This window comes from Pseudopipra pipra, chromosome 20 (genome assembly GCF_036250125.1).
Source record: "Pseudopipra pipra isolate bDixPip1 chromosome 20, bDixPip1.hap1, whole genome shotgun sequence".
Taxonomy (NCBI): Eukaryota; Metazoa; Chordata; class Aves; order Passeriformes; family Pipridae; genus Pseudopipra; species Pseudopipra pipra.
This window is the reverse complement of record NC_087568.1, coordinates 10,301,821-10,315,374: the sequence shown is the minus strand read 5'-3', so window position 1 is coordinate 10,315,374 and position 13,554 is coordinate 10,301,821. Positions and strand designations below refer to the sequence as shown.

Below are 13,554 nucleotides of genomic sequence, written 5' to 3'. Positions count from 1 at the left end.
GAAGGGAAGCTTTTGTGCTGGGTAATTCGGGGGGAGGAAGGTCTCCCATCCTGGCCTGGGGATGGCTGGGGCTGCTCAGCTCCTGGGGGAACGTGTGGGGCCAAGCTTTGCACCACGAGGGGTGGGGTCACACCAGACCTGGCCCCGGGCACCGTGTGTGTCACTGCTGCTTCTGCCACAGGGACAGTGCCCAGGGCTGTGTCACAGGCTGCACCAGCACCAAAGAGAGGAGGGAGGGAGAAAAGGGGCAGTTCTGCCTTTTGCAGGCAAAACTGGCCCTATTAGAAGGGTTTGGGAGTATCGGTGGGAAAGGTCTCTCCTGTCCATGAGGAACAGAGGACATTTCCCTCTTAATGCATCTGCTCCCAGGTGTCTCCAAAGCACATGGAGGGACACATCACACACCCAGCAGGCCCCAGCCAGCCCTGTCTGACACCAAAGGGCTCCAATTGCTGGCTTTGCAGCAATTCCAGTGCTTGTGTGGGGCTGGGATCAGGGAGGGAAGCTGCTGTCAGAGGAGCCGATCCAGCCTGAGCTGGTGGAAGGGATTTGCTGTGCCAAGGTCTGTGCTTGGACAGACCTGCTGTATTTTCTCAGCTGTGCAGAGCAGTAACCTCCCTCCAGAGCTGGGTGGGCAGGAACACAACCCCTCTCACAGCAAGTTCTTGGGCTGCATTCCCACCTCAATCCAAGAGGGTCAGAGAAACCTTTTCCCACAGTTTATCTCTTTTCATACATCCCCAACGTGAACTAAGGGAAACAGCTTCAGCAGAGAGGCCCTGACACAGCTTGTCCAGGTCCCCCACATTCAGTAAAGGTCCATATAAATTAAGAGTGCAGAGAAGAGCAGAGGGAGAACCCACAGGCAGCTCCTGGGTGAACATCCCATCACAGAGAGCAGGGCTCAGCTGGTCTGCAGCACAGAGAGCACCCAGGCCCCATCCACCTCCACCCCACAGGGCCGGGAGAGGCAATTCTAGCTGAGGAACAAAGCTGGCACAAGGAAAAGAGGGGAAAAAATGGGTATGAACAAGCACAAGATGGTAATCAAACAAGTTCCCACCCATGAGAGAAGTTTGCCAGGCTGAGGGAGGAGGCACATAAATGTTCTTTGGGAGCAGACCTAGCAGGCAGGAAAATCTGTTCCTTACTGATGGTCTCTGACAAAGGGAAAATTTGGGTTTCTGCTCCTGAAGTGCTTTTCTGCTTTACTGTAGGAAAAATGCAGTGTTGGCCCTCCTGGGACAGCCAAGGACCATTGTTGGGAATTCCCACCAGAGGACAGCAGTGCCAGGGCCTGCCTGGGCAGGGGCACAAGGCAGAGCACCCTGAGATCACCATCTACAAGCTCAGGCCCTGGCACCAGCCCTTTGGAAGACCCTCTCCTGGTCACCACACGGAGAAAGCAGAGCTGGCCCTGTCCTGCCACGGCTCTGCTGCTCAGAGCACACGCTCCTCATGTCACCAGTGCTGCTCAGCCCATGGAGGGAACTGTGGCTGCAGAGATGAAGCTTGGCCTGGACTTAGTTACAGAGCCAAGAGGCATCAGAGAACCCACATGGGTTCCATAGACAAAGAGAGGAGGATTTCAGCTTCCAGGCAATCCTCAGCAGTTTGACACTTCCAAGGCAAAACAGGGAAGGAGCAGCATCCCTGGGAAGGGGCAGCAGCCCTGGGAAGGGGCAGCAGCCCCGGGAAGGGGCTCACTGCATAGCTGCCTGCTCTGCTCACCAGAACAAGAAGCTGTGAAATAAAAGAAAACTCTTGCTTAAAAAGCAGCACCCAGAAAGGGCCGCTCTGAGTGAGGCCCAGCCATCTCACACCACAAATGGCCAAAACACCTGCTGCCAAATTCACCTGCTCGAGGGGGGTGACAGGCTCAGAACCAAACCCTCCCCAGGCCAGCTGAGCTCGGCCCCCTCTCCCCACGGGGCTCCTTCAGGCCCATCCTGCAAACCTGAGACAGCCACGGAAAGACCCCCGAGGAGCAAAGAAGGAAACTGGGGCTGTTCCCTAACGGGGCCACAGCTCCAGCCAGGCCAGCCCCACACAGCACCCCTGCCCCTGCCCGGGGGCACCTCCAGGGTGGCAGTGGCTGCAACGGTGGCCGTGGGCACTGCCCGCTTTGCCAGCTCGGTGGAGCCGTGTGTTATTCCAGCTGGGTGAGGCACAAGTGAGCTGCTGCTGCTCAGTGCCCAACACACCCCCGGGGAGCAGCTCCCGAGCCCCTTCCCACCGGGAAAGGGGGCTGGGGCCGCAGCCAGAGCTCCGGGCTTTGCCCGTGCCCTGTCCCAGCTCCCTGTGCTGCACCAGCCGCAGCCACAGCCCCGTCCCCCGGGCCCCGTGTGCCCCCCGGGCCCCCTGTGCCCCCCGCTCCCAAATCCGGGGGCTCCGCACTCACCGAACGTGCTCAGGCAGAAGGAGCTTCCCCGGGGATCATCCCGGCGGGAGCAGAGCGAGACCCTGCGGACACTGCCGGACTCCATGGCGGGACACCGATAATTAGCCGCTAATTGGAGCCCTCCGCGCCCGGCCCGGGGCCGGCGGGCGGTGATTCCAGCAGGGAGTGCCCGGCAGGGCCGGGTTTCCATGGGACACGCGTCCAGCCGTTGGAATGGCGCGGCTCCCATTGGCCCCCGGGATTTGAACGGGAGCGCACCTGTGGGAACACGCGGGGCCATCCCCGCCATCCCACACCGCAGGGATGCGACCCGAGACCCCGCCGATGCTCCAGGGATGAGCTCCTGGGAAAAGGGGGAAAACCTACAACCTCTCTCCTGTGCCGTGAGTGACCCCCGGGACTGTTGGTGCCAGCGGGTTTGCGGCACACTCAGCTGTCCGGGGAACGATCCCACCGGAGCAACGTGGGGCAGGAGCGTTTGGGGAAATTGGGGGAAACTGGGGAAATTACTGCAGACTGGGAAAGGGTGCAGGAGAACTGAGGGTGAGCCAGGAAAGGGAGGGATGGCAGGGCGTGGGTGACCTGCTTGGCTCTCATATCACAGAATGTGCTGAGTGGGAAGGACCCACAAGGATCATCGAGTCCAGCTCCTGGCCCTGCACAGGACCACCCCCAGAGTCACACCGTGTGCTTGAGGGTATGCCCCAAACAAGGGAAGAGTCATGCAGGCCCCCCGGGCTTATGGGGTCACTCTGCAAGACCCAGAGCAGCTCCTTCCATCACCCAGGACCTGGCAATACACCCACCAGCTCTGGGGGCTGCACCACAGCTTACAGGAGGCACCCAGAGCTGAGCATCAGCCCTGGAGAGTGTTGTGGAATGATGGAGATGGTTTCTTGGGGGGAAAAAAAGCCTCCCCAAAGGCTGGACTGTCCCAGAACTTTCTGGGATGAAAAAGGATGAGATTTCCCACAGAGCCCAGGGTGTTGGATACACTCCTCATCACACTCCATACCCTCCTGGCCAGGGCTGAGCCCTGCCTGGCCCACAGCCCCTCTCACACCCCACCACTTACCTTTCCCTTTCACTCTCGCATGACTGATCCTCCTCCTGCCCCCTGATGGTGCCTTCGGGTCCCGCAGGGAGGGTTGTCCGGCCCCACATGGCCCCTTTCTCACAGCTGGCAGATCCTCCAGCTCCAGCAATGGGGGCCTCTGCCCCGTCCCTGCCAGAGAAAAGAGGAGATGAGAGCAGGACGTGGCAGGACAGGGAGCTGGGACACGGGAGACACCACAGGCTCTGCAGGACCTTCGGGTTTACCCACCACAGGGGAATGTCTGCACCTTGCCCCAGCCTCCCCCAGAACAGCACACTGCCAGGGCTCCTGCACTGACCTGCCCTGGCCAGCTCTGCACACACGTGGCACGTGCTGGCAGGTGACAGGTCTGTCCCAAGCCATCACCCCCCTGCCCAGCCCTGCCTGTGAGCAGGAAGGAGAGGAGTGATGCTGATCACTCAGTCCAGCAGCACTGCAGAACACAGATCCTTGTTCAGAGGGAGTCACCCCTGGCACCCGTCCCAGCTGCAGCCTTGGCCACGGCCCTTCACATCCCTTCACCTCCCACAGGCCCAGAGCAGCCCAGAGGCTCTGCTCAGCACTGGTTTGTTACATTGGAAATGGATGCACAGTCCCACCAGGGCTCCAGTAATCTGTAAGCAGCTCTCTAGGACTCTTGAGACACTGCCCTGCCACCCCTGGGTGTTCAGGACAGTCTTAGAATCATAGAAGGGTCTGGGGTGGAAGAGACCTAAAGATCATCTTAGTTCCATCCCCACTTCCACTAGCCCAGGTTGCTCCAAGCCCCGTCCAACCTAGCCTTGGACACTTCCAGGGATGGGGCAGCCACAGCTTCTCTGGGCAACCTGTGCCAGGGCATCACCATCCTCCCAGGGAAGAATTCCTTCCCAATATCCCATCTAACCCTGCCCTCTGGCAGTGGGAAGCCACTGCCCCTTGTCCTGTCCCTCCATCCCCTGTCCCAAGTCCCTCTCCAGCTCTCCTGGAGCCCCTTTAGGCCCTGGAAGGGGCTCTCAGCTCTCCCTGGAGCCTTCTCTTGTCCAGGTGAACCCCCCAGCTCTCCCAGCCTGGCTCCAGAGCAGAGGGGCTCCAGCCCTGGGAGCATCTCCTTGGCCTCCTCTGGACTCACTCCAGCTCCACATCCTGCTGTTGGTGGCCCCAAAGCTGGGTACAGTCTTTCAAGACTCTGGCTGAGACCCAGCTCCCAGCCCACACCCTGCTGATGTTCCGAGGCTCAGAGCAGCAGGGAGGCTCCACACAAGGAGGAATTGGATGGTTTCCTCATGTCCAGCTCCCTGTGAAGGCACACCAGCCCCAGCCTGTCCCTCCGCACTCACAGGCAGCAAACCACCACCCAGGAACCTGCCACGGGATCTGATGCTGACAGAGACAAAAGGGTACAGATCCAGATCTGGGAGCCTTGAGGGACCAACAGCACAGAGCAACCAGCACTGCCCAGTAACTCTTCAGGGTCAGAAAGGTCTGCCCAGGCTTCTTCCACAGAGATGGGCAGGTCAGGATTAGTGCAGCACCAGTGTCTTACATTGCCCTTACACAGACCCAGCTCTGGAGTCCCAGATTGACTCCCCTGAAGGGCAGAGGGGCAGAGCAGTGTCCCCCATCCCATGGTGGACCCACACCACACACAGAGAAGCTGTAAAAGCAAAAGAGCCTGACGTGGGATTTTGGTGCCAGCCCGAGCACTCCAGAGCCAGGATGTGCCCCTCAGCCCTGTGCCATGGCCGTGTGTACCAGGATGGACAGATGGACAGCACCTCCCACACCCTGCCCAGTGCCTCCAGGTACCCCGAGACATCCCCAGCTCCACCCTCACAGCCCCCAGCCAGAGGGGCCTGGCACAGAGGCAGCAAACTGGAAAGGCTGTTTGCTCTCTAGAAAAGCTGCCCTTTCCCCCAGAGTTTGGCTGACCCTGGCAGGGGCACTGGATGGTTCAGCTGGATTTACACTGGGAAAACTGCCTGAAACTGCAGGAAAAGCAACAGGAGGGACAGAGTGAGCAAGGGAGGGAGGGAAGGAGGAATGTCCACTGGACAGCCCAATCCATCACTGCCACTGACACCTATTGTACCACTGCCATAAATCCCAGCCCCTCTGGGCACCAGGGGAGACAAATAACGACCCAGCAGCCTCCAAAGGGCTCCAGACAAAGGGCACAGCTCTGTTTGGGCTGCCTGGCTGTGCTCAGCCCTAACCTTGACACCCTCAGAGGCCTTGGGAAAGCACCCAGCCAAGCAGGCAGCCAAAACCACTCACTGTTTGGTGGCTCTGGAGATGTTTGGAGCCAGTGAAGGCCTGGCAGGGCTTTCTGCTGCCAGCTCCCACACAAAGCTCCTGCCCCACGGTGGCAAGGGGCCAGGTGCCTCCTTATCCCTCCTTCACATGTCCCAGCAGCCAGGCATGAGCTGGGCTGTGAGCTGGACACTGTGCAGCTCAGCCACCAGTGGGGCAGAAAAGGCCCAGAGCTGAGTCCACTCAGGCTGTGAGAGTCACCCTGATGCTCCAGGGAGCACCCAGATCCACCCCCCTGGGTGCTGTGTTGTAGCCCAAGGGAAGAGACAGCAGGTAGCAGGGTGAGGGCTGTGGGCAGGGTTGAGCTGCCCTCCTGCTGCTCAGCCCTTTGGCAGCAATGCCCAGGAGCTCCCCATCACTGTCTCCAGCCACAGGGATCCAGAGCTCAGGCTGGGGTAGGGAGGGGGCCCCTAGCAAAGATGTGATTTATTCTTTAATTGCTGCTTGTTTGCTCAGCACTGCAGTGGCCTTTGCTGCCCTAATCAAAATGCAGAGGATGCACCAGCAGTGCAGGACATGTCAACAAGCAGAAACATCTGTGAGACAGCAGAGCCACAGCACCAGGAGCTCCCCCAACCTCTGCTTTCCCAGCAGTGCAGCACATCTGCCTTTTCTCACACCACTGCTGGATTGGAGTCCAGGGGGAAGCTGGATCCCTGTTTCCCAGCCAAGCTGACGGTGTCAGAGTTGTGGGAGGTGAGCAGAAGATGCAGCCTGGTGACACTGGTCCAAACCCTGCAAGCTGGAGCCACCACCTAAACTCTTCTGTCTGCCTGGTGGCCCCCCAGCTCCCAGTGCTGCCCTGCAGACTCTGCAATCCTTCAGGACCAGTAATCCATGGGGGTTCTCTTGGCTCCTGCCTCTCCAACAGGGACTTGAAGCAGCAAGCTCAGGGTGAGCTCTGGTGGAATGTGGTGGACACAGGAGGGGAAAGGCTGCTCCAGTATCTCTGCCCATACAAGTACCTGGCTTCCCACATCTGGCACAGCTGCTTTGTGGGTCCCTGAGGTGGGGATTAATGCAGCCAACAAAACCCAGAAGCACAAGGAGGGGAACACAGAGCCCCAGGAGCACATCCCTGCACCACGCTCAGGCTCTCCAGCCAGGAAATGACCTGCCCAAGCACACAGCCTATGCCACAGCATTCCACAGCTCCCTGTCCCTAGGAGATATTTGCACCCTGGCCTTTAGGAACACCTCCCATGCCCTGCTCTGTGCTCTCCCTGTGGACACGGGCACAGCCAGGGGGGCAGGTCTGGCTCTGCCCAGCACCAAAGCCTTCGGCTCCAGCACAGCTCAGCAACATCAGAGCTCATCCAAACTGAGCTGAAACTGGAGCTGCCACATCCTCTGCCACATCTGCTGACAGGCAAGAGAGCCCTGAACACAGAGCTGGGGGGGGGGGGATGAACCCCTTCTTCCCATCCTCATCTTCATCTCTTGTCTTCAACAGGCAGCACTGCTAAGAACCCGGGAGAGGAACTGAGTCCTGTGTATTTGTTACAGAATGTTCTCCCTTCCTGCCCACAGGGAGGGTCTGGGGACCTCTCACAGCAGCTCAAACCCCCTCCCTCCTGGCTGTGTTTGTATTGCAGATGCAGATCCCCAGAAGAGAGGCCCTGGACTGCCTGGGGTCACAGTCCCTGCTGCTGTCACCTCCTGGACAGTAGGGTTGAAGGACCCTGCCACTATCCCCAACATCCATCCATCCCTTGCCACTGTTGATATCTGAGCTCCACAGACACAGGTAAATTATGTCAAAGCACTGACCTGGACCACCAGGCACCAGCACACAGGTGGGATGGCCCTGCTCAGGGATACAGGGTCATTTCTAGGGCACTTCAAAATGTTCCTCCCTTCAGGATAATCAAAAACTCCCCTTCATTTGTTCAGCTGAATCCATTTGCTGACATTCCCGGTGACCCCCATCTGCCACCCATCAAAAGCAAAGCTTTTCCCAAGCAAATTTACTTGACCCTCAAAAACCCCCCAGTCTGGGATTGCCTGTTGCAGTGCAACCAGGGACCAGCACAGCTCAGCCACGGGACAGGCACATGGAGCAGCACTCCTGAGGGAACAGCAAAGACCCCCTCTGCAATCCCAGCTATCCTGAACCTTTGGAATGTGAGCAGAGCATGTACCTGCCCAGCCTTGCCATGTCCTGCTCTCCTTCCCCACACAGCACCTCGACAGCACCAGGACCATGGTTTGTGTGTTCCTCTCCAGCCCTGCCAAACCTGCAGCTCTCCCCAGCACACAGAGTGCTGAGGGGTGTTTACATGCCCTCCTGTCTCCAAGGAGCTCCCCAGGCTCACACAAAGCCTCTCCTCTCCATGTCTTTATTGTAAAAGGCTTTTAAGGAACAAGAAGGACAGGAACAAATGCAGTGTCTCCCTCACTAGAGCAGACAGGCTCACAGCTGGGGGGGAAAGAGTCCTCGGGGACAGAGCTTTCAAAATAATAATAAATAAATTAAAGAGTCTCTGTGGGACTCCCAGGCCATGGGAGTCCCCCCCAAGCAACTCCCAGAGGGTTTGAGGCTCACTGGCTGCAGAAATCACTCCTAACACTCAAACCCAGCAGATCCAACCCACTCCATCCTGCGGCACAAGGCACCAGAAGAGAGACCCCGGATAAACACAATCCCACACAGATCCAAACCCCCACAGCGGGCATGGGGGAGATACAGACCCTCATCTCCTCCAGGTGCCAGGATCTGGCTCCCTGGTGATAACCAGGCACCTGCAGAGTCATCCCCCATCCTTCCCTCCCCCAGGGACAGAGCAGTGCTGCAAACTGAATGGAGAAGCCATCCGAGCACTCACGTGTGAGCCCTGGCTCTCCCAGCTGCTCCATGGCTCCAGGCAGGATCAGGATCCTCTCCAAGCACCAGCCTCCTGTGCTCCAGCTATGATTTAGCTGCCACCAGCCTTTGACTGTGGCACCACTGTAGAGGAGGGGGGAAAAAATAAGACAAAACCAGTATATAAATGTCCCAAGGGAGCAGAGATCCAGTCTGGGGAGTTACAAATTAAATTGAAAGCTGGGAAGAGATGGTGGCCCCGTCCTCCCCTGGCTCCCAACAGCAAAGAATCAACTCCTCCTAACTTCCCTCCTCACATTCCAACCCCTGGGACTGACCTTAACCTGCAGTTTTGTTCAAGTCTCCAGCAAACTGCCCATTCAGCTGGTTGGCCTGGGAGTTAATGACTTTCTTTTAAAATTTAACACAGTTCTCCATCACAAATTTCAGTCTGCCAGCACTGGGATCTGCCTTTGGCTGGATATTCAAATCCAAGCACGTGCCTGGACAGTTATTCCAGGCAAAAGGGTAACAAACACACACAGAAAACCCACGAGGTTGAAGCTGCCTTAGAAACTAAAGAAACTAAATCAGACTGGGAAAAATTATCTGGCTTTCCAAATAGTAAGAGGATTGGAAGAAAGAGGGTTTGGGCTATTTCTGAGCAATCCTGAGGGCAGATTTCTGGGATTAGCACAGTCTGCCATATAGGGCAGACACACAAACCACAGCACTCTCCCAGCAGCAGGATTGCTGCAGCCCCCTCTTCCCCAGGGTCCAGCTGAGGTGCTCTGACACCACCTCGGGCACAGCTGAACCATTCCCTGGAAAACACCAACGAGGGACCCAACAAAACTGCAGACTGGCTGATAACCAAATCCTTTTCCAACCTGGGACCCAAGGAGGGTTCCTCCTGCCGACAGGGTATCTTTAGAGACACCACACCTTCTCTGCTCACATCCCACAGCCTGAGCATCCTGTTGGAGCCCAGACCTGCCAGACAGCTGTGGCACCCCCAGCAGCACCCTCAGCATGGGCTTTGCTGCTGCCTTGGCCAACCTGCAGCTCTGTTGGCATCTGCTTTTGGGGCAGATGCACTTGGGACTCCACATTCCTGGAAAATTGCCCCTCCCAGCCCAGAGAGAATGTAGCACTGGGGGTTAAACGAGTACAGACCCATCATTAACAAACACCTCGTGGGCTGCTCCTGCCCTCTGCCCACTGCACAAAGCCACCCATCCCCTTCCACAGTGTCCCCACAGCCAGCACAGGATCCCAACAGGGCCCTCAGGTCAGCCCTGCTGCTTTGGTGAGATATCAGAGTCTGAGCCATGTCCAGAGTCTCACAGGAACTTTGCATCTCTGTAGGACTTGACGTGTTTGGCATTTTGCACCCGTAGTTTTGGGTAACAAACCCTTTTCCAAATCTCTCTCTCTGCCCCTTCCCCAAAAAATTAACAGTCTGAACATGTGAAGGGGCCAACCCACAGCAATTCCTGGGCTCTGCACTGGTGAGGCAGTGCTGTAAGACCTCAGGATGCCCCTGGCTTGAAGCACAGTGAGTGCTCCCAGGGCAGGCAGAGGCTCTGGGACAAACCCTGTGAGAGCAGGAGCTGGGACAGACCTGGGCTGCTCCCCAGGAATGCAGAGCACAGACCAGCCTGAGTGCACGAGGAATTGTTCCTGTGCCCATCCTTTGGCAGGACCAAGCTTGCTGAACTCTGAAAACAGTTCATCTCATCCCTCACCCTTTCCACTCCAAGGCTGAACTGTGACTGAAACTAAAGCAGCTACAACAATGGTGTGGATTGTGTTAGAGCTACTGCCTAAACCAGCTCCTCTCCATGAGAGCAGCAGAGAGACAGGTGGGAGAGTGAGCTCTTGTTTTATTTCCATTCTGATTTTCACCTGCCTTGAACACTCTACAGCTGCAGAAACTGCCTGGCTGCTTCCCTTGCCTGCCCTGTGCCTGGTAATGGAGACACAAGGGGTTAATTTGGAAGAGGGATCCCTTAGAGGCCCAGTGATGCTTCCTGGTCACTCCAGAAACATCCTGTACAGAACATCTCCTGCAGAGCCTGGCAGAGCATCCCACTGTCACCCCCACAGTGAGGAAACAGCAGCTACAGGGGATTCTGACAGAGCAACCCGTGGGTTATCCATCCATGGACTGTGAGCTCCCCATCCCTGGAGTGTCCAAGGCCAGGTTGGATGGGGCTTGGAGCAACCTGGGTTAGTGGAAGGTGTCCCTGCCCATGGCAGGGGGTGGAACTGGGTGAGTTTTCATGTCCCTTCCAACCCAACCCATTCTGTGACTGTGATTCTGTTCTCAGGAAAGGAACACAGTCTAATTCACCCTCAGAAGGCTGAGAGGAGACACTGACCCCAGAGCATTAATGGGACACCATAAACTATTTTTTTTTTTTTTGTCCTCCTTTTCTCCTTTTGCCTTGTCTAGCCTGCAGGGTAACAGTAGGCTGGGCACACACCTCACCTAGGAACAATGCCCAAACACCTCAAAATCTCCCCAGCTCAGGACTTTGTCCTTGGTTTTGCATTTCCTTGAGGCACTGGGACTTTTCAGGCCATTTGACACATGCCTGTCTTACACCTTTAACCCAATTAAAAGCACAGCTAATTACAGCAGTACATAAATTCATGGACCATTCTCCTCCATGTGCTCTGAACCCTTGATGACACTGGGGAAGAGCAGCCCTGTGAGACATTCCAGGTCTCTTAGAGGGTGTCTGATGTGAGCATCCAGTCCTGCTGCAGCATTTTGACAAATGCTGAGTATTAATCCATTGCTGATTTATTTTAATGCAATAAAAATAATATAATAATCAAGCTGGGTCTTTAGTGACTCTTCTCACAAAAGAGATCGGTTTCAGTACAGCAAAAGGTCTCTTGGGAATGATGCTTTGGCCTTAGAATGGTCAAATGGATCAAGGTAATTAAGTTAAAACAGCTTAAGAAGTTATTGACTGTCACCTGAGCTGAACTCTGTGCTCAGTCTGGAGCTGCAGCAAAGAGCTGAGCTGCTGGGTCAGGTAACTGAGACCTTGTACCTGGATCCTGCTTCCCAGGGCTCCACCCGGGCTCTGGCACTATCCAGCCTCCCAGTGAGCCCCTTTAGCTCACTAATTTCACAGAAATTTAACTATTTCTGGCACTGGCACAGCAAACAGATTCAGCCAGGGCTTATGATGGGGGCAGAGAGATCAAATGCCAGAAATCATGGAATCCCAGATGGGTTTGGGTTGGAAAGGACCTTAAAACTCATCTCATTTCACCCCTGCCAGGGGCAGGGACACCTTCCACCATCCCAGGTTGCTCCAAGCCCCATCCAACCTGGCCTTGGACACCTCCAGGGATGGGGCAGCCACAGCTTCTCTGGGCAACCTGTGCCAGGGCCTCCCCACCCTCACAGGGAACAATTTCTTCCTAATATCTAAGTCTCCTCTCCCTCAGTTTAAAGCCATTCCCCTGGTCCTGGGGCACAACAGAAAGGGGTAAGTCATCCTTTTTCTTTACAGAGATCTCCTTTGTCTTCTGGTAAAACCTCACTCTGAGGCTGCACCGAGTTATGAAATCAAATGCACAGAGGTTCTCCTACACTTTTATGTTCAGATTGAGCTAATTTAGTTGAAAGCTGCATCTGAAAAGGCAGCTGCCTCCTTTCCCTCCCCATAACTCCATGATCCTGACTCCCCATTTAGCCCAGGCATGGGAGCAGGCACACAGAGCCTCTCAGGTTAGAAGGGACCCAGAAGGATCATCAAGTCCAACTCCCTGCTCCTTGCAGGACTACAAAAAAAATTTATATGACTAATTGCATCCTCCAGATGTTTCTTGAGCTCTGGCAGGCTTGGTGCCATGACCACTTCCCCTGAGAATCTGTTCCAGTGACCCACCACTCTCTCAGTGAGGAATCTTTCCAAGAATATTTAAGAATATAAGAATATTCTAAGAAAATAAAAGCAGAGCCATTGGGTGAGACAAAGCTCAGTGTCCTGTTTCATGTCAGGAAGTGATGCCTGGGGGAGAACACAAGAATAGAGGAGGCACATGAGACATTTTCCCAAAATAGCTGCCCAGCCCCAAACCATTTTCAATTGAAGGACTTTCCACTACAGTTGGATCAAATTTACTGTACATTTTGCAGCCATAGAAAGAGTTGGATCCCATTTGGGTGGTGCCACACCATTAGTCCAGCCTTACTGGGCCCCCTTTAAGCCACTTCTGTGGATTAATTTGCATTCTGGATCAATTAGCAGAGCCCAGCCTGATTATTGCATATATTGTTTCACCCTGATTCTATTATCCGTAATCAGGAAGGTTTTCCCTTCCCTCCAAGCTGAAAACACTCACTTTTCACAATGTTATTAAAGAGCACAAGGTTCATCTGTCCAGGTGAGAGAACGCCTGACCCTGCTGCAGAGTTCAGGCCTGGAAAGCAGGTCTGGCTGAAGCACAGGGCAAACAGGAACAAGATTCATGGTGTCACAAACCCAAATGAGCACTGGGGAAGGTAACACAGAGGTTACCCTACAGCTTTCCTTTGCAAAGCACTTTCCAAAGGGAGTAACAAAGTTAGAGTTAATGCAATAGTCGGCCCACGCAGCTGGAAATAGCTCCTGACCTGGAACACAGGATTTGTCCAAGTGCCTTTCTCAGGTCACACAGGAGAGTCCACTCAATCAGCAGAATTTCAGACTGGAATTTTTTTGACAGTTAAAACTGCTGAATTAATATATGGTAAAAAAAAGCATCCCAGGAAGATATTTTGAGAATGAAAGTGCTGTATTTGGAGGCCTTTGTCAGAGATGATCTAACCTTGCAGGGCCTGAGGAAGAGAAGTGTGTGAGTGACACCTACATGGGACACCTACATCCACTGGGAACTGGGCTCCTCACTGTACTGCCTGGCTTGTCTTTATGGAAAGGGAAAACAGAATGGTTC

The 13,554-nt window shown here is 55.4% G+C and overlaps 2 protein-coding genes across 3 annotated transcripts in view; one reads left to right on the top strand and one right to left on the bottom strand.

The window, feature by feature from the left end:
• The window catches only part of RGS3 (regulator of G protein signaling 3), an 87,342-nt gene extending 78,446 nt beyond the window's left edge, over positions 1 to 8,896 (bottom strand). The window contains exons 1-2 of one of the 2 annotated variants that reach the window (XM_064677175.1): positions 8,615 to 8,896; positions 3,477 to 3,626 (exon numbers count right to left, since the gene is read on the bottom strand). In XM_064677175.1, the coding sequence (XP_064533245.1) occupies positions 3,477 to 3,626; positions 8,615 to 8,645 (181 nt within the window). In that variant the 5' untranslated portion in view covers positions 8,646 to 8,896. Of the gene's footprint in view, positions 1 to 2,401; positions 2,517 to 3,476; positions 3,627 to 8,614 lie in introns of those variants that run through there. The other variant, XM_064677174.1, reaches the window with a different exon arrangement.
• Positions 1 to 13,554, top strand: part of ALAD (aminolevulinate dehydratase) — a 393,442-nt gene that overhangs the window by 363,457 nt on the left and 16,431 nt on the right. The window lies entirely within an intron of this gene.